General features: G+C 37.6%; 1 protein-coding gene across 1 annotated transcript in view; it reads left to right on the forward strand.

The window, feature by feature from the left end:
* Nucleotides 1-24,009, forward strand: part of EPHA6 (EPH receptor A6) — a 784,796-nt gene that overhangs the window by 669,487 nt on the left and 91,300 nt on the right. Inside the window, 1 exon segment of the mRNA XM_058555640.1 lies at nt 17,058-17,267. Within this exon segment, the coding sequence (XP_058411623.1) occupies nt 17,058-17,267 (210 nt within the window).

The following is a 24,009-nucleotide window of genomic DNA, read 5'->3' on the forward strand; positions in this document are numbered from 1 at the left end:
CTCTCAGGGAGGCAGCTGGTGAATCCTGGCTGGATAAAGAAGGAAATAGAGGCTGATAGGCTAGGAATAACTAGAAATTCTATGGGCTGGGAGTCTTCATTATGTGAAAGAGGAGGTATAGTTGTGAATGAGGGTGAGAGCTCAAGGAGCAGAAGAATGTGGCAGTGGTTTGTCAGAGCCAGATCGTTCCAGCTTGCAAAAGACAATTAGGAAATAGCCAGGAATTTAGGGAACTGGTGGTTAAACTGTTAGTAGCTTGAAGCTGACCACGATGGGAGTATTTACACCACAGAAATTGGCAAATGCTACAAAGCCAGGCTTGTTTGTTTTGTTTTTCTCCAGAGGACCAGTTTACCAACACAATAGATTGATACTTAAGATTTCTGTCATCCCTCATTTTAGGGATGACAATTTCAGGTGTGGACCTAGGAGTCAGTGGCTAAAGTAAAAATGAAGATGGATATCTTTAATTAACTAATGTAGATAACATTTATGTGTGCTTTCTATGAGTCGGGCATTGTTCCAATCCCGTGTGTTAACTCACCTAGTGCTTACAACATCATGAAAAGGTGTTACTATTATCTCCATTTTACCAATACGGAGACTGAGGCAAAGCAAATGAGGTGATTTGCTCAAAGAGCTGATAACTCATTCTTTCATGTTTTTGCACAGATATGTGTTGACAGACTATAGTAGACCAGGTACTGCTCTGGAGTTTGGAATACAGAAATGAACAAAACAGAAATAAAAAAAATCTAGTGGGAGGAGAAATAAAGAATTCTGCAAAATATCTGGTACATCAGATAGGGGAGAAAGACAAAGCAGGGGAAGTGGAAGGGGTGAGCTTAGGTTTCACACTAAATGGAGTGGACAGGGAGGGTCTCACGGAAGAGTGGCATGTAAGTAAAGATGGAAGGTGAGGGAGCAAACCAGGTGGCTATCTGGTGGAAAATATTCCAAAGACTAAGAATAGCAAGTGCCGATGCCCCTAGGTGGGAGCATTTCATACCCACAGAACTGCAAATAAGTCTTTACGCCTGTTTTCCCTAGGACGGTGCTGATTCATGCCTATTGTCTCTTCATCATTATTAATAGGGACCCTTTTCTTCTGCAGTTAGGATGATGAAATCTACAGTCACCCTATCATTATGGCTAGAAGAGGGTATGTAGAGGGGTAGAAGATGAAGTCAGAGTCAATGAAGGCAGAAAGGGGCTCAGATCTGGGAGAGAAATGGTTCTCAACCTTGGCTGCACATTGTAATCACTTAATTTAGAGAACTTTTAACAATCCCAAGTTCCAGGCTGCACTCCAGACGAATTAGATCAGAATCACTTGGGGTGGAACACAAGCATCAATATTTGTCCAAAGTTTCCCCAGACGAGTCTAATGTGCAGCCTCGCTGTAAAACCCCTGAAGTGGGGTCTTGAGGCCGTGGTGATGACTTTGAGCTTCCTCTGGGTGATATGGGAAGCCTCTGCAGGTTTGAAGTAGAGGCATGACTTAATCCGACTGTATTTTAAAATGGTCGCTCTGGGTGCCGTACTGTGGAGAGACTATAGTGAGGTACAGATGGATGCAGGAAATTTGGAGGCTTTTGCAATAATCCAAGTAAGGAGGTGACGGTGGCTTACATGAGGATGGTTGCAGTTGAGTTGATGGAAGATAGTAGATTCTGTGCTGTATTTTGAAAGCAGAGCCAATAAGATTTGCTGGTGGATTGGATAAAGGTATAAGTGAGAGAGAAGATTCAAGGACAGCTGTCATCTACCAAATAAGGTCAATAATAGGCAATAACTACCTCCTACAGTTACTGTGAGTATTATAGTATTAAATGGCTAACAGGCCTAAAACTCCTAGAATAGTGTCTGGCATATGTTAAGGTCTCCATAATGTTATTTACTATTATAATAAATATATTTCAGAAGATGTCACTAAGAGTTTTAAAATTGTTTTTCTGTTACTTCCTGGTCTGTTTTTTGTAGTGGCTAAAAATAGTTTTAATTTGCACCATTTAAAAAAAATCTAGCTATACCTCATGAATATGAGTATTTAAATAATACATATAAGTGCGTATCAGCATTTTAAAAGCAATGTGAGTCATTTGAAGAGTTTCCTTGAACAAATGCAAAGCAAATATTAATTTAAAAAATTAAAGGGATCTTTTAAATATTTATGTACTCAAATTATAAATCTAGTAAAGATGGCATTTTACCTTATGCTAGTTATATATTAATAATGAGACCTGTATTTTATTAGCACATTTTTCCTGTAAATTGTGTTGTGTGGCATTATATTTGTGCTGGGGTATAAGAGCAAAATTAATCTACACCACATTCATTTTATATGCAACAGTGAAAAACAGTGGAGTTGTATTTATCCACCAATACCTGTTTTTAAGCCGTGAAAGTTATTGGTTGAATTATATCCCCTTAATTACATTTTTTCAGGAAAAAAATGTGAAACTTCATGTAGATGAATACTATTATTTATCACACCTGTGCCAGCTTAATGCCAAATACTGTTCTAAAAGTAATGTGACAGTAAACATCCAAGTATATGAAACAACAGTGTATTTGCAACCAAGCATATGGAAGGCTGAACTTTTTCTTTTTAAATTAGGAGTTAGAGCATCAACTTCCAATAGCTTGAATTTCTCTCTTTAAACATTTTAGTACGGTAAATGTGTAGTTTCATTTGTAGTACCCTAGTACCATGAGACAGTATTTTATAATTTTCCTTACTAGTTCTCCGTTTGCATACAGGACTTTGTATTGATCTTTTCTAATGGTGTGTCATTTATGATTATAGTGACTTGTAGAGAAATGCCATGCATTTTCCTGAACTCCTCTATGGTCATTCCTACTCATCCATTTGGACCATACAGGACATTTTAGATTCACAGAACTAAATATTAGACTCGAAACTTGTGGTTCTCAACCATGCCTGCAAATCAGAATCACCATCCTAGAGAGATTTTACAAAATACACTTGCAGACCCAAGCAGATATATCTGGTAAAAACTTTCCCGGGTAATTCTGATGCACTCTAATGGCACCTCATCAAGACATTGGCACTCTGTGACGCCCTAGCCCAGAAGACCACCAAACCAGTTTACATTTTCTTGGCCTTCTTGAAGTGCAGCACATACTAGCTAGTGGAGATTACCTTCACACAAACCTAAGCAAAAAAAAATCAAATTCAGCGTAAGCTTTGTTAGTTCAGCCTATATTATATTCAGATTCATTGTAAGTTCTTAAAATGTAATTCTGAAATCCAGCTGCCGTGTTTCACAAATCCATATCTACTTTCCTTCCTAGATTTTTTAGGTATATTAGAAATGACATTTTATTTTCCTTATGATTGAAATTTCTGGTTCCACTCTTGGTGGCCTCTCTCCTCTGTAACTAAAAATATAACTGCCCAACTTAAGTTCAGATCCATGATGACTGCAAAAGAAAAAGCCTTGAAGGATTTAGTAAATATCCTATGGGTTATATAATAAGATTTTTAGCTGGGGAGGCCACAAGCACCAAGACCAGTGAAAAGGAGATATTGACTCCTATTTGTTCAATGGTTATTTTAAAACAAGAATGATTTGATCTTTTCAAATCTATAAATAAGTTTAGCCATTTCTTTTTCAAATTCAGGAGCATTTTCAAAAGTCATAGAATGGGTCAACTTTCTGATTTAGAAACATATAAAAACTGAATTTTAGCTTGAAGCTTAAGTTATAGAAGTAATCCTCCAAGGACTGTTTTCTGCAAAGTCACTTATAAATCAATTGTTCAGAACTGAGAATGCATTTTCCCGTAAATATTTCTTTTAAAGATATTGTTTGAGTCCCCAGGCAGATCCATAAAAGCCTCTTTAACACAGACTACAGCTAAAGGATGTAACTTCCAATACAGAAGGGAGGCAGGAGTTTCCTTCAAAAAGAAGAGTCTGTTTTCCTCCCCTGTACATGACTTGCCTTGGGCAACATTTTTTTTAAACGCCATTTTCTGTAGCATCCACTTCTTTCTTCATATTCTCTTCCCAGGTCCTCCAATATTCAACTTTTACTGTTTTAAATCCCGTGTGATGGCACACCTCCCCATCCCTCTTATCCCCAGGCCATGCCTTGTTCCACCCCCTAGCATCACCTGTAACCTGGACCTCACCCCACCCTAATCTAAGCTCTCATTCTCTCATTGCCACAGACCCCAGCTGGATATAAGGTTAGACTAATTCATACTAGTATGTGATTCTCAACTACTATTTTAATTCCTCCAGATGATTTTGCATCTTTTATGTGAATTTGTAAACCCAAATAGAATTTCCTTATTTTTATTTTATTGTGGTAATAACACTTAACGTGAGATCTACTCTCCTAACAAATTTTTAAATGTACAGTACATTATTGTGACTGTAGATACAATGTCGTACAGCAGATCTCTGGAGCTTATTCTTCGTGCTTAACTGAAACAAGTTGATTAGCAACTCCCCATATCCTCCTACCCCAGCCCCTAGAAACGACCATTCCACCCTTTGAGTCTACGAATGTGGCCCATATAGAATTTTAATAGTGGAGTTTCTGGTAGCAAAACAAAAAGAAGTGAAAACGTGCCGAAAGTATGGATGAGGATATTTTTGGACCGAGGGACAATTAGGAACCCAGAGATCAGCTCCTCCCTGTTGTTGTGGCTCTTCATAGATTCTCATCTTTTGTCCCTTATGAACCCATTGCATTTCTGACAACATCCAGTTTTCTCAGAATGGCCTCTAGCAATACAGAAGTAGGGGGACAAGAGGCTTACAAAGTGTCCACTGACCGTATACCTCCATCTCTTGTAAACCGCTTAGTAAGGTGCGTTTCCTACACAGCCATTTCATAGCTCAAGTCAGCATTTTGGAAGTAATCATTTTACAAGGCTTCAGCTAACCCTTCCGTTTTTGTCATTCTGTTTTGAAAGGCTGGCACCATTTCTTATAACTCGTGGGTGGTGAACCAAAAAAGCCTTTTGACGTACATATGAACCCAAATTTTGTTACTTCTTTTTGGAGCATAAACTATCACTATGCGATAGTGTTTATTGCACCAGATTTGTGAAGAATCTTTGGAAGTTGATTTATTTATTGTTGGTAACCAAGACACCGCATAGTGAATTTGATTCTTTGTAAATGTTTCTTAAATGATAATGTGCAGTTTTTATTAATTCTACTCAGGAATAGCAGCTTATCATCTTCTGGATGTAGTATTGTTTATCACACATGTTTAACATTTTCAGGGCACTGAATCACTATAATTATTTATTCTATACAAAGGAGTATTGCACATTTTTCAACAAGAAAGTTTGAGAACAATGATTTATATTGTAGACCAGTAATGATTGTGGTGGAATATATGGAGAATGGATCCCTAGATTCCTTTTTGCTGGAGAGGCGTTCTTTTCTGATGGCATTTAAATAAGCTGTTGTGTGTTCTAGATTTAATTCATTTATCATAAATTAATTTTTGCATAATGTTATTCATACTTATAATTTACTTATGATTTTCTCAGAGAATTTCTTTTCATTAATCTGACTTTCAATGAAAAATACTTCGAGAAAATATCCTACTACTGACTAAAAGCTTGAAGTACTTCACTCCATTAAGAGAAAAATAAATAAACGCAGCTCAGTTCAATCCAGTGAATATCTGTTGAATATCTACTGTATGCTGGATATGGTGTCAGGCCCTGAGATTTCAAAGATGAACAAGACAAGGTATGCTCATTGCCCTAAGTGAGATCATGATCAAGCCAGCAGGAGAGACAGACACAGTCACATATGGTTTTAGCTAATGTTTGTGTAGACTGGATGGTCTGAGAGCAAGAAAGAGAGAAACTCAGTCCAACTTTATTCCTCCACTTTCCTGGCCAGTCCGCCTCCTCCCAATCTATTGCAGGTCCTGCTGGCTATGCCTGTAAAATGGATCTCAAACTTGACTCAAGCCACCAGTTTCTCTCTCTGTGTTATTCTAATAGCTTCCAAGTTGATCTCTCTGCTTCCACTCTCCGTACACAAGTCAGAGTGTATCACCCTCCATTAAAATTCTTCTCTAGCTTCTCATTACTTTCAGAATAGATTTCAGACTCTTCACCATGGTGTACAGGCCTACCTGACTTTGCCTCTGCCTGCTTCTCCAGTCTCGCTCTCACTCAACAAGCTCCAGCCTCACTGGCTTTCATTCCTCAGGCATGCCAAGCTATTCCTGACTGAAGCCACTTGCACATGCTGGAAACTGTTCACAGGCTCCATCATGTCATTCTCTTTCTTATCACTCCATTTTCTTTATTTTATGGTTCCTTGTTATTTAAAAGTATCTCATTTAGTTTTTACCTATTTACTTTCTGTCTCTCTGTCTCCAATTAAATGTGGGTACAACTGGAGCAGGCACCTTTCTCTTGTGCTTCCCAGCTTGACTCCAGCAAGTAGAGCCATGACTGCCCGTAGTAGGTGCTCAATGAGCATTGTTTGAAAGAGTGAACATGGGGATTCAGTGAGGACCTCCTAGAAGAGATGATACTTATCATGAAAAACTCAGGTGACAGAAGACTAGAAGGGCATTCTTGGAAGAGGGAACTGCATGAGCACAGCACATTAGACATGAAATAACGTGTTGTAGGGGTGAATTAAACACAAAAATATTGAATCAGAATGAGGATGTGAGACTAGAGATAGAAGCAAGGGTCATGGCTTTGTATTGAACACTGCACTGTATTCTGTCACTGAAGGGTTTTAAGCAAATGAGGGACAGGGTGATATTTGTGTTTTCATATAATTTGAACATATTTACTTTAAAAAATGTTGTTAGACAGTAATGTGATGATTTCAGGACAGCATAGCATTCAAATCCTACATTTGTTATAAGCACAGGCTCAGTACTTGAGCTCAGCCTAAAATGAATGGACAGCTTAAAGTGAGAGGCTTAAAGTGTCCGTGGGACACAACCCACAAAGCAGGGCCTTGAAAACCACTGTCAAGAGCTTGCATTGCTGTGGAGACAGTGTGACGTGCCAGTGACTGCCCAGATCTGGTGGATGTGCTCTGGGGTCCGAGAGAGAGTCTCGTGGAGCTCAGAGCAGACAGTAGTATGTGTAGTTTGCAGAAACCTGCTTCCAATCAGCCTCACCCTCTGTCACCGAGAGGTTAAGCTCCATGTTTCTCAGCAGTCAGGTTGAGAGAGAGAAGAGTGAAGACAAACTGAATTCCAGCTACTAAGCTCTGAGATGCAGTGTGTAAATATGCCACATTCGCTCTCTTTATTTGAAGCTGCCTTCCTGAGAAAAAGCCATATGTCATAAAAAAGTTCATAGTTTCTTTTTGATTAATCTCCAGTAGGAAGCCCAAAGATATTAAATCTTAGTGCTCTCACATTTTTCTCCTCCCCTCATAAACAATTCAATTCAATTCGAATTAATATTTATCGAGCGCTGACACAGGCATGGCAGGATAGTGGGGGTGCGATAAAACTGCTACTTGAAAGGGAGAAAACCCACGTCCTACCTGAGAAAAGAAAACACTCTCCTCTACACAAGACAACAGGAGTAACAGAGCAGTAGGAATCAGTGCACTACAAGATGGTATCAAAGGCTGTTTCATTCAGTCGCCATCTATTAACCACCCACCATATTCAAGAAAACCAGTACATCCTAACCCACACTTGAGGAGGCTGTGTCAACAAGGACTAGAAAAAGAGATATAGGTTTTACTTTAAGGAGAGAGTTGCATCATTTGTAGAGAAATAGATGTGAGCCATATCTCATGTATGAATAAATAGGGCTATTCCTCTCAACCAGACATAGATAAATAGATCCTCATTTGTTGGTTTATCTGGAGTGTTCTTGTTTGTTTGTTTGTTTTTGGTTTAATGGTATCAGAGTTCTTTTATACCTTGTTGTATTAAGCCAAATTATGCTTCCCAGACTAGCCCAGACTAGATCATTATGGCAAAATTTGAGCCAACTCTCTTTTGGACAACTCTAATTAATAAGAATACAGGCTCTGGAGCTAAACTGCCTGGATTCAAATCCTGACTCCACCATTTACTGGGTTATTAAATCTCTCTGTCCTTTAGTTTGACCATCTATTAGATGGAGATAACACTACACTTATATCACAGAGTTGTTGCAAGGAGTAAGTGAGATAGTACCTGTAAAGAGCTTATAACTGTGACTGGTTTGTAGCATTTAAGAAATGTTAGCTACTTTTTTCTCTAGAATAATGTGACAGCAATTGAGGTATGAGTTCCCAAAAGAATATAGAAATGTTTCTGGAGCTTCTCTTTCATCAAGCTCACATTTTATAAAGAGAAGATAGGTAGATGATAGATAGACAGGTGATAGATAGATAGATAGATAGATAGATAGATAGATAGATAGATAGATAGATGATAGATAGTTAGATGATAGATAGACAGACAGGCAGATAGACAGACAGATATAGAGATTATCACAGGTTAGGTTCCCTGGGAAGCAGACTCTTAAAAGGAGATTTGCATGAAGGAACTTAACTGGGAAAAACTCTCAGGATCAACTCCCTTGTTCCTGTAGCTTCTGGAGTTTTGGAAGCTGATAGTTCTTAGCTGATTCCCTCTCTGGGAAATACCCTTGGCTAGAGAAAGCCATCTCACCCAAGACCATGGCACCTTTGGAGGGGCAGCCTGCATCCAATTGATTGATTGATGTGGGAGTACAAGGGCCCAGCCCCTTTTCCTCAGTTTGGACCCACTCTGAAGAGTTATCCCAGATCCAGAACATTCCATGGGATATACCAAGGCCTTTGTTGTGAATCACTGCACTTTAACTTTTCCTGCTGCCCAGTCCTGCTTTTTTCTGCCCACCACAGATGTTGATCCTGAGAGTGCTTCATGAATAATTAACATTTAATGAAATTAATGTTTCACTGCTTCACCAATTACGTTCTTACACGAAGCTTCCTTTTTTCCTTTTGAGTTTATGTGGCAGAGAAAAATATGAAAATACTAGTCCAGTTTGGTTTGGTGCTATTACCTTGTTTTGTGTTAAGGCTCCTGCAGTTTTACCCACCAGAATTTTGAACCATTAGTACAAATGTCAACATAGTGAAAAAAGGCAGATGCACATCTTAGTACAATTATAAAACTAGTTTTGAACTCAAGGACTCCTGAGAAGGCCTTGGCCGTGTCAATAAGAATAAATATACTACATTGTATAGTCCCATGAAAGAAGACAGAAAAAGTAGTTTATTTTCTTTTTGAACAACAAAATCTCATTTTTTAATGATGCCACTTATCATTATTAGAAACGGGATTGCTATGTTGCTGATATGAAAGCAATTAGTTCAAATCTCTTCAAATGTTGGTAATAAGACTAGTTAAAATCATTTAAAAATAACTGGCATGAAATAGAAGAGGAGGGAACACTCCCAAACTCATTTTACAAGACCGGCAATACCCTGATAACAAAGCCTGACAAGGACACTATAAGAAAAGAAAACAACAGGCCAGTGTCCCTAATGAACATAGCTGCAAAAATCCCAGCAAAATATCTGCAAATCAAATTCAACAATACATTAAAAGGATCATAGACCATGATCAAGTGGGAGTTATTCCAGGGATACAAGGTTGGTTCAACATCCACAAATCAATCAATGTGACACACCACATTAACAAAACGAGGAATAAAAACCACATGATCATCTCAATAGATGCAGAAAAAGCATTTGACAAAATTTAACATCCATTTATGATACAAACTCTCAACAAAATGGGTATAGAAGGAATGTACCTCAAAATAATAAAGTCCGTATATGACAAGCTCACAGCTAACATCATACTAAACAGTAAAAATCTGAAAGCTTTTTTGTCTAAGATTATGGACAAGGAAAGAATGCCCACTCTTGCCACTTTTATTCAACATATTATTGGAAGTTCTAGCCACAGCGATTAGGGAAGAAAAATAAATAAAAGGCATCTAAATCAGAAAGGAAGAAGTAAAACTATCTCTATTTCTAGATAACATGATATTACATATAGAAAACCCAAAAGACACGCCAAAAAACTGTTAGAACTAATAAACGCATTCAGCAGAGTTGCAGCATACAAAATCAATATACAAAAACAGTTGCATTTCTATACCCTAACAATGAACTGTCAGAAAAAGAAATGAAGAAAACAATCTCATTTTAATTTTATCAAAAAATAAAATAAAATACTTAGGAATAAATTTACCCAAGGAGGTTAAAGATCTGTACACTGAAAACTGTAAGACATTGATGTGAAAAACTGAAGAGGATACAAATAATGGAAAGATATTCTGTGCTCATGGATTGGAAGAATTAATATCATTAAAATGTCCATACCACCCAAAGCAATCTACAGATTCAATGCAATCCCTATCAAAATTCCAAGGGCATTTTTCACAGAAAGAGAAAGAGCAATCCTAAAATTTGTATAGGACCACAAAAGACCCCAAATATCCAAAGCAATCGTGAGAGACAAGAACAAAGCTGGAGGCATCACACTTCATGATTTCAAACTCTATTACAAAGCAATAGTAATCAGAGTAAACAATATGGTATTGGCATAATCAAAAAAAGAAGTAATCAAAGTAAACAGTATGGTATTGGCATAAAAACAGATGCGTAGTTCAATGGAACAGAATAGAGAACTCAGAAATAAACCCACACATATATGGTCAATTATTTTAAGAAAAAAGAGCCAAGAATATACAATGGGGAAAGGATAGTCTCTTGAATAAATTGTACGGGGAAAACTGGACAGCCACATGCAAAAGAGTGAAACTGGACACCTATCTTATACCATACAAAAAATGAACTCAATATGGATTAAAAACGTGAACATAAGACCTGAAACTAAAACTCCTAGAAAAAAACATAGAGGATAAGCTCCTTGACATTGGTCTTGGCAATGATTTTTTGGATTTGACAACAAAAGCAAAGACAACAAAAGCAAAAATAAACAAGTGGGACTACATCAAACTAAAAACCTTCTGCACAGCGAAGGAAACCATCAACAAAATGAAAAGGCAACCTATGGAACTGGAGAAAACACTTGAAAACCACGTATTTGATAAAGGGTTAATATCCAAAATATACAGAGAACTCATACAATTCTATACCAAAACAACAAATAACCCAATTAAAAAATGGGCAAAGGTGGGGCTGGCCCCGTGCATAGCAGTTAAGTGCGTGTGCTCTACTTCGGCGGCCCGAGGGTTCACAGGTTCAGATCTCCAGCGCACACCAACACACCGCTTGTCAGGCCATGCTGTGGCGACGTCCCATATAAAGTAGAGGAAGATGGGCACAGATGGTAGCCCAGGGCCAGTCTTCCTAGGCAAAAAAAGAGGAGGATTGGCGTCAGATGTTAGCCCACAGCTGATCTTCCTCACAAAAAAAAAAAAAAAATGGGCAAAGAGGCCAGCCCTGTGAGGATGGCTGTTATCAAAAAGATGCATAAAAATGCTGGCAAGGATGTGGAGAAAAGGGAACTGTTATGCACTGTTGGTGGAAGTGTAAACTGATACAGCCACTATGGAAAACAGTATGGAGGTTCCTCAAGAAGTTAAAAATAGAAGGTATCCCTTATATGTGAAATCTAAAAAAAAATGTCAGTCATAGAAACAGAGAGTAGAAAAGTAGTTGCTGGGGGCATGGGGGCGGGGAGGAATAGGGAGAGGCTCGTTAAAGGGTACAAACTTTCAGTTATACGATGAATAAGTTCTGTGGATCTAATGTGTAACATGGTGACTATGGTTGATAAAACTGTATCATGTACTGAAATTTTTTAAGAGAGTAGAACTTAAATGTTCTCACCAAATAAAAGGTAAATATATAACCAAAATAATCTTTCATGATAGCCAAAAAGTAGAAGTAACTCTAATGTCTGTCAACTGAAGAGTGGATAAACAAAATGAGTAGAATATTATTTATCAGTAAAAATAATAAAATACTGATACATGCTATAACACGAATGAACCTTGAAAATATTATACTAAGTGAAAGAAGACAGTCACAAAAGGTCACATATTGTATGATTCCATCTATATGAAATACCAAGGGTAGAAAGTTGATTAGTAGTTGTGTAGGGCTGATTAGGGGGTGTTAGGGGAAATGGAGAGTGACTTCTAGTGAGTATAAGCTTTCTTTAGGGAATAGAGTTTATTTGGGGAATGATGAAAAAGTTCTAAAATTGATTATGGTGATGGTTACACAAATCTGTGAATACACTAAAATGATTACATTATATACTTTAAAAGGATGAATTGTATGGAATGTGAATTATATCTCAATAAAGCTGTTACAAATATCTTGGAACAAAATAGTAGCAAATCGAAGCCAACATTGTATAGAAGAATTGTACCCCACAGCCAAGTGAGGTTTACCGTGGTATGCAAGACTAGTTCAACTTGCAAAAATAATTTGTCATTCATCACATCAAATAGCTAAAAAGTAAAAATCACATGATCATATCAATAGATGAAGAAAAAGCATTTGACAAAATCCAACACCGATTCATGATAAAAACTCTCAGTAAATTAGGGGTAGAGGGGAACTTCCTAAATTTGATAAAGACTATCTACAAAAAGTCTACAGCTAACACCATACTTAATGGTAAGACACTTGAAGCTGTCCCCCTAAGATCAGGTGCAAGGCAAGGATGTCCACTCTCACCACTCATTTTCAGTATCATACTGGAAGTACTAGCTAATGCAGTAAGACAAGAAATAGGAGGGGGGAACATACAAATTGGGAAGGAAAAAGAAAACTGTCTTTATTTGCAGATGACATGCTTTGTATGTGGAAAATCTGAAAGAATTGACCAAAAAAACTAGACAATAAGCAATTAAAGCAATGTTGCATGATACAAAGTTAACATACGGAAGTCAGTTGCTTTCCTATATACGAGCAATAATCAAGTGAAATTTGAAATTAAAAACACAATACCATTTACATTAGTACCCCTCAAAAATGAAATACTTAAGTATAAATCTGACAAAATATGCACAAGATCTATATCAGGAAAACAACAAAACTCTAAGAAATGAAATCAAAGAAGAACTAAATAAATGGAGAGATATTCCATGTTCATAGATTGGAAGACTCAATATTATTCCCAACTTGATCTGTAATTTGAATGCAATCCCAATCAAAATCTCAGTAAGTTATTTCGTGGTTATCAGCAAACTGATTTCAACGTTTATATGCAGTGACAAAAGAGCCAGATCGGCTAACAGTGTTGAAGGCGAAGAACAAAGTTGGAGGACTGACGGCGCCTGACTTCAAGACTTATCATAAAGCTACAGTAGTCAAGACAGTGTGGTGTGGGTGGAAGAACAGACAAATAGATCAGTGGAACAGAACAGAGAGCCTATAATAAACATAGTCAGCTGATCTTTGACAAAGAAGCAAAGGCAATATTGTGGAGCAAAGTCTTTTCAACAAATGGTGCTGGAACAACTGGACATCCACATGCAAAAAAATGAATTTAGTCACAGACAGACCTTCCACCCTTCACAAAATTAACTCAGAATGGACCACAGACCTAAATGTAAAATGCAAGGCTATAAAACTCCTAGAAGATAAACAGGAGGAAACCTAGGTGACCTTGGGTATGGCAATGACTTTCTAGATACAACACCAAAGGCACAATCAATGAGAGAAATAATTGATAAGCAGGACTTCATTAAAATTAAAAACTTGTGCTCTGTAAAAGATGATGTCAAGAGAATGAGAAGACAAGCCACAGAGTGGGAGAAAATATTTGCAAAAGACACATCTGGTAAAGAACTGTTATCCACAACATACAAAGAGCTCTTAAAATTCAACAATAAGAGAACAACCCACTTTAAAAATCAGCCAAAGACCTTAACAGACACCTCACAAAAGAAGATATACAGATGGAAAATAAGCTCCACTTCATATATCAGGGAAATACAAATTAAGACAATGAGACACCATTATGCACCTATTAGAATGACTAAAATCAGTAACCCTGACACCATCAAATGCTGACAAGGATGTGGAGCACCAGGAACTCTCATTCATTGCTGGTGGGAATGCAAAATGGTACAGCCACTTTGGAAGACAGTTTGGCAGTTTCTCACAAAACTAAACATAATCTTACCATACAATTCAGCTATCACCCTCCTTGGTATTTACCCAAAGGAGATGAAAACTTATGTCCACAGAAAAACCTGCAGCTATAAACTGCTATAAATGTGCTATAAACATACATGTTTATAGCAGCTTTATTCATAATTGCCAAAACTTGCAAGCAACCAAGATGTCCTTCAGTAGGTGAATGGATAAATAAAGTGTGGTACATCCAGACAATGGAATATGATTCAGCACTAAAAAGAAATGAGCTATAAAGCCATGAAAAAACATGGAAGAACCTTACATCTATATGACTAAGTTAAAGAAGCCAATCTGAAAAAGCTACATACTGTGTGATTCCAATTATACGACATTCTGAAAAAGACAAAACTACGGAGACAATAAAATGATAAGGGGTTCCCAGGGGTTGGGGGGTAGTGGTGAATAGGTAGAGCACAGAGAATATTTAGGGGAGTGAAAATCCTCTGTATACTATAATCGTGGGTACATATCATTATACATTTGTCCAAATGCAAAGAATGTACAGCACCAACAGTGAACCCTGGTGTAAACCATTGAATTTGGGTGATTATGATGTGTCAATGTAGGTTCATCAGTTGTAACAAATGTACCACTCTAGGGTACACAGGGGAGGCCATGCATGTGTAGGGGCAGAGAGTATATGGGAAATCCCTGTACCTTCCTCTTAATTTTGCTGAGAACCTGAAAAAAAAAAGTCTTTTTTTAAAAAAAGAAATAACTTGGTGCTTTGTGCCACTCTCAGACTAGATAGGAAATTAAATTTCAACCTGGTGTTAAGTAACTATTTCTCTTTATGATGTAGGAGTTTATGTTGCCAATTGATTTTTCAGGAATGTGAGAGAATTTTATCATGCATAATAAAATTATAAGAACTAGATATAATTATACAACAAGGTTTTATTAAATAATAACTACAGTCATGCACCGCATAACAATATTTCTGTCAATGACAGACCATGTATACGACGGCGGTCTCATTAGATTTAGTACCATAGAGCCTAGATAGCAGTAGGCTATATCATCTAGGTTTGTGTAAGTACACTCTATGATGTTCACATGACAACGAAATCGCCTAATGACACATTTCTCAGAACATGTCCCGTTGCTAAGTGATACACAACTGTATTATTAAAATAAGTCAGGGGCTGTGCTATTTGTTTTGTGTGTGATTCTCACTACAACTCTAGTCAGGTTATTCTATTCTCATTGTACAGATAACGAAACTGAGGCACTCCTTAGTTTCCAGATGGTCCACTAACGTATACTACTCTTCAGAAATTCATTGACAAGAACCGTGATACCAGGAAGCTTCATTTTCTAATAGATAAAAGAACTACCTCTTTAAATGTAGTGTAATCTTGTCTAGGCCAGAAGAGTTTATGCTTTCCATTCTACTCAAAGGCTTTGGGATTCCTAATAGAGGAGAGGTTGGTAGGGTACATGATAGAACAGGCAGATTTCATCTAATAGTGCACTGTCTAAGAAGATGGATTGGAAACATAACGAGCTAATAACACCAAAGATTTTCTTTGCTGGGTTATCTTTTATACATTAATTATACAGAAGAGCCTGCCTAAATGGATACTCTTGCTGTGGAATGTTTCTTTTAAGAGAGGCTTCTTTTCCTTACTCTGCACTTGAGTTGGGAGATATTATCAGAGAGCTATCAGGGAGATAAGTTGATACAGTAAGACAAAGTTTATTCCGTTTGTAGTATAAGCTTATTCATTTAACTGACCAATGAATCATCATCGATAGGAGACTGTGTCACTGTGATAGGGGCGATCATCCCTGTAGTTTTAAATCAAATATCCATGAGAACTGCTTCAACTTGGCAAATTTTTAAGATACTCTTGTTTATGCTTCTACCACATTGTGTAGTCTCTTCCTAGATATTCATTTTTAATATCTTTTGTAAATAAATGTTACTTGATGTGTACAACCAACTTGAGAATCTTTCATGTTTCTCTATAACTCCATTAAAGGCAACAATTTCCAAACGACTAAACAGAATATGCATTATTTTTCAAACTTAAAATATTCTGATTTTCATTTTCTCTAATTTCTAGGGTACTGTTTGTATCTGGTCTTATTTGTGCACATATCTTGCATGAAAGACAACTGGATTTTTTTTTTCCTTTTTGAAAAAAACATGTTTTTCAGTGGAGGTGAGGGGACTAGGTAGTCTAGGGGCTGACGGCTACATGCCAGCGCTGTGTCTGCCTCGTTATTCCTATCGCTCCATTTAATCTTCCCAACTGGGAGCTCAAATAATCCTGTTTTCAGTCATTTCCAACAACTTCCTTTCTGTGTGCTCTGTATAGTGAAAGAATGGGAAAACCCAGTCACTTTCTATTTGCGTGTGGGTTTTCTTTCTCCTGCAGCTGTCCTAAACTTGTTTCTTGTTTGTGCAATCAATTTTCTTTTTCCTGAGTCGTCAGTTTCCATGTGTTCCCAGTTACCATACAGCTTCATCTAGTCCTAGCTTTTCTGCCCACCTGTACAGCTGGTCCAGGGCTCTCAACTTTGGAAAGTGAATTCTGTTTTCTTGGTCGTCATTGCTATTACCTTATTTGACTTTAGTTCCCTATTGTTACTTAAAGTTTTGAAGTCATTTTTTTCTGGAAGTTAATTTGGTTGGTTCCCTTCTATCCTTTGTCTGTTCTCCTTCATGACTTGCAGCTAGATTTTCCTTTTCTTTAAATGTCAAACAAATTCTCACATTCCATTATGAACGTAGTCAATGGTTGGCAAACTTGATACTTACATTCTTTGGACCCAATATGCCAAATTCAAGAGTTTTATTTAATACTACACACGTGCGCATGCATGCGCACACACGCACACACTGCATTAAAATAAATCAATGTAAGCAACTGTGATTCTCTTTCAGAAACACGACGGCCACTTCACAGTCATCCAGTTGGTCGGTATGCTCCGAGGCATTGCATCAGGAATGAAGTATCTTTCTGATATGGGTTACGTTCATCGGGATCTGGCAGCTAGGAATATATTGGTCAACAGCAACTTAGTATGCAAAGTCTCTGATTTTGGTCTCTCCCGTGTGCTGGAAGATGATCCAGAAGCTGCTTATACAACAACTGTAAGTTTACATGTCCTTTTCCAATACACTTATTGTTTTTAATGTTACTAGAGTAATTCTGTGTTTGTTTTCCTAATTTTGTGCTCTCATTTGTCGTTTTTCCAATTTTGCATCATTATTTAATTAAGAAGTATTTGCTTTATCTGAGTGCCTAGTAAAAAAAAAGACCTTAAACTTGGCTGCTTTCTTTCTTCCATTGTACCGTGACTTTACCTTAACATCATGCTTGAGGTCCACACCACGACTGCCTTCACCACAAATTGGGCCTTTGCCTGAGGTATTTTTGATGCTTCAATAACTATCTCCTTTAATTGGGGTTCTGTAGAGGCCAACGGTGCAGCCAGTTAATAAGTCAGTGATGCTGAAGAGCCAGTGGTTATGAAATGACGTTGTTTTTCTCACAGCAAATGTTATGGAATGATCAGATCATACTTAAAAATGAACAATATAGGTTCTCTGAAGATATATATAAGTACACTCTAAACCTTTTTCAGAGTGATACTTTGGGAAAATGTAAGTGGGCATAACAGGCTAAAACTTGACAACCAAACTAACATGTGTAAATTATATGATCTCAACTTAACCCATGAATAGTTGAAGCATTTCTGAGTGCCCCCAAACCAGTTCATTCCACTGATCTCTTTGGTTATTGTTTCAAGGAGTTCAGTCTCAAAGTCTCTCTTCAGCTATCTTAAAGCTAGTCATTTGTAAAATTATACTATATTCTGTTATTTTTTAAACAAAACCCTTACCATTGACTCATTTGACAGCCAGCTTCAATGAAAAATAAGTCAGTAAAACTATTCAAGATGTTTTTTTCTCTTCTCTTTGTCTAACTTTACACCTTATTTTAAAAGAGGCAAATCCGTTATTTAGTCCCCTTTTATTTCATTTTCTATGAGATGTTTTTCACACTTCACTGTGTTCAATTACTCCAGAATGGGTGCAGTATAATATTATGAATGAAACGTAGTATGCCCTTACCATATTTGCTTTGTAGAAATGCTCTATATTAGTTTATCAACAATATTTTCACTAATTTCTCCAACAAAGAAATACAGTTCTAAGGAAAATAAATTAATCTCTCAGAGTCTGATATATATATATATACACTCCTTGGAGAGTGAATAACCAAAAACAAAGGATTCTTGAGAACACATAAATGACTACACAGAGAGAGGACTAAGAGGACCCAAATACAGTAAAACATACTAAAACCAGTAGAAGTGCAGAGGCCAAGAGTGGGCAGTGCAGCATGAGAGGCAGCAACAGAGGTAGCCGATTTTCCTGGTAAGCCCTGCACTGAAATACATCAAGCCTTCGCAAAGGACCTTAAGAACTGGTAATGGCATGAAAACCAAGAAATGTGCATTGTGGGTTAAAGTTAGAAGGAGAAAAACACACCAAAATAGGATCTAGATGAGGACTGGGGCCCTGCCCTTAGGTGCAATTCTGTGAAGAGCTTACCTGGCACTTAGTGAGAGAGATTGGTGAATGATTATGAACCACACATAATGATACATATACAATTAGTGATATGTGGTGGACTTAATCTGCATGGAATTTACTGAGTTTGGGTTGTTATCATTTGATTGCATGGTCTCCTCTCTGGTTATAATTTCTGTGCTAAGAAATTGCTTCCTTTTCTGAGTCTGACACACATTCACATGGACGACAGTTTTAGATCCAGTTCCACAGGAGGGACTTTCTCTCATTTGAATATTGCTAAGCAACCAGTCTTAAACTTGCACTGAAAATATTAAGCCTCTTTGCTCTCAGTTATGGAAATGAGGTCCTATTTACCTAAAAAGAGCATTAAAAGATATATTATGGCTCACACTTATCTGTTTTAAGAGATAAGTTTTATTTAAAATATAATGGCAGTTACTGTTCAGATTTTTTTAAATTATGAGTAACTCCTTTTCTTATATTTTAAAGATCAAAACAAAATGGAAGAATCATTTTATCACAAAATTTGCTAAAAATTCAAAGATTCTTTGATTCTGACTTTCAGCCATGTTTATTCTGTGTTATCCAAGGCAAATTTTGCTTTTTTCTTTGACGGTTAGCAACAATTCCATATAAGTACTTTCTTAGTTGAAATACAGAGCCTCATTATTGACAATACACACATGATCTGCATAATCACAGTTCTGTTAACATCTTAATTCTGTTTACTTTGCAATCATAAGACCTCTTCCAAGCTCCAACTCTTAACCTCCCCTATTTTACGTAAGATAAGAGAAAAGTCAAATCTCCTGTCGGTCTAAGAAGGCATGGTCCATACCCAATATGGAGATAATTATAGCAAACAGTGGAGCAGCACGAAGGGGAAATATTTATATGTGTATGCTGAAGTTGGGGGAGATCTGAGCAGACTTCCTCCTTTACCTAATTCAAGTGTTTATAAATTGGTGTGACTTTTTGATGTGAATTTTTAAATCTTGAGACATGTCCAACTTTAACAATAAATATTTTTAGTAAAAGTGGGATAAAATTATTTTAGATCATCCACTATTCTGCCTTTAAGAGCTTTCATTTAACATGAGTAATTGAGATTTGCCTGGAGATCAAGCTTAACCGGCTAGTAAAACACTCAGAATTTTCACTCATTTTTGTCTCTTTTAAATAAATGAGTTACTATAAAAAGTTACACAGTTAGAATTTTTTTGAAAAATACTTTCACTTAAAATCATATAATATCCAATGCACTGAATAAAAGCGCTTATACTGAGAAATGTTACTGATTTCTTGGATTTTGAAAAATAAAACTTTATCCTTTGAAGTCTTGCCACAGGATTCTCTGTCCATCAATCAGTGATGGCAGAGTTGACACTGTGCTGAGATACAACATTTGGTAAAATGCATCTTACACTAGGTCTACCCCTACGTGAACCAGGGCCAATCTGAAGAATGCCTTTTACTTCAATTGTTCCTTAAGATTTAGGCAAGCTAAGTATAGAGGGTGTATGAGAGCTTCAGGCACAAAGGCAGACCCTCAGGTGGAGGAGCAGGAAACCTGTAGCCTCCCAAAAGCTATATGTCGTAGCATCAATAGAGTATAAGGCCAGGTTCCTGCACAGAACTCACTGAAAAATTCTGGTAAAGGAAATGACGGTTTCTTCTAGGCAAAGGTAAATTCAACAGCCTGAGTATAAAGAAACAAGGTGAGAAAATAGCAGTGTTATCAGAATGCTGTAATGTGAAGATTTAAGTAACTTCTTTTTCAGTAAAAAGACGGTGAGCAAATAAACCTTAGAAGAATGAAAAACAATAAAATCCTGGCTGGATGAACCAAATTTATCACTAAGAAAGGAGCTATACCATTTGGGAAAAACAACAAAATGATTCTTCACAAAAAAAAAAACCAGTTCTTACTAGACAGACACTATGATAGCAGTCAGATGAAATCGATCAACTCTGTAGACCATTATAAACAGCTGAAGAGGAAGAAGTCCATGTGGCAGCATTAGGTTTCCTAACTTCAGAGGAAAAAAGTGCCCCTGAACCAGCAAATGTTTGATGGACTAATTCATGAGAGTAAAATTTAACAGTTTTTGTTTACTTTTGTCAATATAAACTTTTTGTAAAGGAAATTCTAATGATCTAATATATAAAAGCTATAGTCTCAGAAATGAGGGTCTCCACACTTTGAGCCCAAATGCCAGCAAGCAAATCCACAACCATAGAGATGAAAGGGCAGCAAAGCTTTATACAAAACCAGAGGGAACGTGTGTTGAATGCAAAGCAAGAGTTTTCTTCAATAACCGTTCAAGAGGTGAAGGCCGTATGCAGCAGCTTGGGTCACAGGCTGAGAGACCCAAAATCTTAATGGTAGTTGTCCTATGGTGGCATCAGAAGGGGACAAAACTTCCTTGAAATGTGCTACTTGGGTGAATTGACAATGGCAGATCTTGAGCATAAGATGGAAATGGGAATCAACAATACCAGAGGAGGGGGCTGGCCCGGTGGTGTAGCTGTTAAGTTCATGCATTCCACATCAGCCGCCCAGCGTTCGCTGGTTCGGATTCTGGGTGCGGACCTACTCACCACTCATCAAGCCATGCTGAGGCGGCGTCCCATATAGAAGAGCTACAACTCTACAACTACGTACTGGGGCTTTGGGGAGAAAAGAAAAAAGAAAAAGAGGAGGATTGGCAACAGATGTTAGCTCAGGGCTAATGTTCCTCAAAAAGAAAAAAAAAAAAAACCAATACCAGAGGAAATTAATATCTAAAGAATCATTTCCTGAAAAGACTCATCTCTGAAGCTTAGGAAGCAATGTTTTGTGATCATTACAGAGCTCTTTGTAATAAAAAAAATGAAAAATACGTGAAGATTATCATACAACAGAGGAGGAAAGGACTGAACAAGTGGATGGCTCCATGGGAAACCTGGAAGATAGAGAGGACTACCAGCTCAGTCACACGCACCATCAAGAAGCCAAGTCCTGGGGCCTGCCCATGGCTTGGCGGTTAAGTGCGCGCGCTCCGCTGCTGGCGGCCTGGGTTCGGATCCCAGGTGCGCACCGACGCACCACTTCTCCGGCCATGCTGAGGCCACGTCCCACATACAGCAACTAGAAGGATGTGCAACTATGACGTACAACTATCTACTGGGGCTTTGGGGGAAAAAAAGGAGGAGGATTAGCAATAGATGTTAGCTCAGAGCCGGTCTTCCTCAGCAAAAAGAGGAGGATTAGCACGGATGTTAGCTCAGGGCTGATCTTCCTGCCCCCCCCCCAAAAAAAAAGAAGCCAAGTCTTGCTCTGGGAAAACCTCCATTTGTCGTTTGTGCAAATCACGTACAAAAACAAGCTCTTCGTGGGTGGAAAGCGGTATGTCTTTCCAGTATGCATTTTAAAGAAAGGACCTTCAGGCCTTGGACCTGGGAAGGCATTACTGAGGACAAAAGACCACTAAGAAACTCTTTCTGTTCAGTACTCAAGGTTTGGTGTGTAACTTACAAGTACTTTTTTTTTTCTCTAAAGTAATGAATCCTTTTAGCTTTGTGTAAAAGCCTGGAGAACAGGAGATTTATCTTTTACATTTTTGAAAGCTTCCCAGCACCTAGAATAATACACTACTTAATGACTACTTAATTAATTGCTGATAGTTGAACCAATAAGAAAAAGGTAGAGAGAAAGTGATTGAAACCATAAGAACATTGTTTTCAGTAGCATTACATTTATTTCTCCTCTGATAGCACTGTTAATCACAACCCACCAAATGAGTAAGCCTAAAACAATCCTTAATGCATCGTAAAGAGATCAAAATTTTGCAATCGAAAGCAGCAAATGTAACAAGTGTTGAAGCACTTATAACAAAGGGTCAGGGTATTCACAAACAGAGGGGAAAAATCTGCTTTAAAGTCTCTGAAAACAGTCTACCAAACGCTTTGAGCACAAAAGGATGCCTCCAGGGTGGATAAGATCCAAGATGAATAGTTCATAAAATCACATAATATATAATATTCTAATATCTGCAAACATCTGAAATGCATCTGGTCCTTCTAACCTAAATGCTAATCAGTGAGCAATAATCAAATTTCAGTCACAGTTGTCAAGATACTCGGCATACACCTTGATGATTAACCAAGAGCCACAGAAAATACTGAGTGCTGCCTATGTTATGTTAGTAACACCCAACGCTGTCTAACTCGGAGTTCCTCTCCCTGCTCCCGATGATTTTAGAACACACCCAAACTGAATTGATTTACTGGGAAAGATCAATCAGCAGATGTTCGACAAGCAGAAAGTACAGTGCTTATTGGCCCATCTTGCTTGTGCAGAAAAAAAACAAAGTAAGACAATGAATACGAAGCTGCTGACTTTAGACCTAGAATTTCAGAGATAGCACCTGAAGACGTGAAGCCATGACTCATGCTTAACTGCAAGTTTTATCTCTGATGTCAAAAGAATGCTTTTTTCCATTGACAGTAAAGAACTGGAGAGAAAAACATTATAAATGCAGAATAAATCAGATGAAAGCTCTATGGAAAAGCTTACTTATTCCCAGTGGAAAGAGCTTTACATCAATGGCAAATAAATTGAAAAAGGTTATCAGTTATTTCTGCTGTTTGTGGCAGACCCTGTTAGCTGCCTACCCAACCTCTCTTGTCATCTCTTCCTGGCTGATAAAATCTTTAAATTTGGATGTTTGTAATGAGCTCAGTCCCAGGAAATAAATTATGAGTTATATAAGCCAGGTATATTTATACCACTCTCCTTTGACACTTACATTTTACACTTTGGTCACTTATATGTAAAGAGAAATGAGACTGGCGACTTCTGGGAAAATTTCTGGTTGAGGTCTGCCAGAAATAGGCTTGAAGGGAGAACTTACCAGTACTGGCCCTTTCTTTTCTTTATGCTTTGAGTATAGTTTTGGAAGGACATAGAACTTGGAGGGGGACAGCCATGTTTCAGTCATGAGGCAACAAGCCTAGGGAGACACCCTGTGCTGAGGATGGCCAAGTAGGAAGATCACAGGGCCTGGTTCTCTGATGCAGTTGATGAGCTTCTGCATCAATACAGAAACCACTTACTCTAGTTCTTCGTTTGTAAGTTAATTAAGTGTCTTCTTTGCTTGAGCTCCTGAGAATTGGGCATTCCATGACCTATGACTTGCATCTGAAGATATTCTGATACAGTAATCAACACATAGAAAACTTCCGTATTAACAGATAATGTAATCAGAAAAATGACAAAATGAAGAGTTTAAGTAAAATATCATCTCAGGCA

Source organism: Diceros bicornis, chromosome 15 (genome assembly GCF_020826845.1).
Source record: "Diceros bicornis minor isolate mBicDic1 chromosome 15, mDicBic1.mat.cur, whole genome shotgun sequence".
NCBI lineage: Eukaryota > Metazoa > Chordata > Mammalia > Perissodactyla > Rhinocerotidae > Diceros > Diceros bicornis.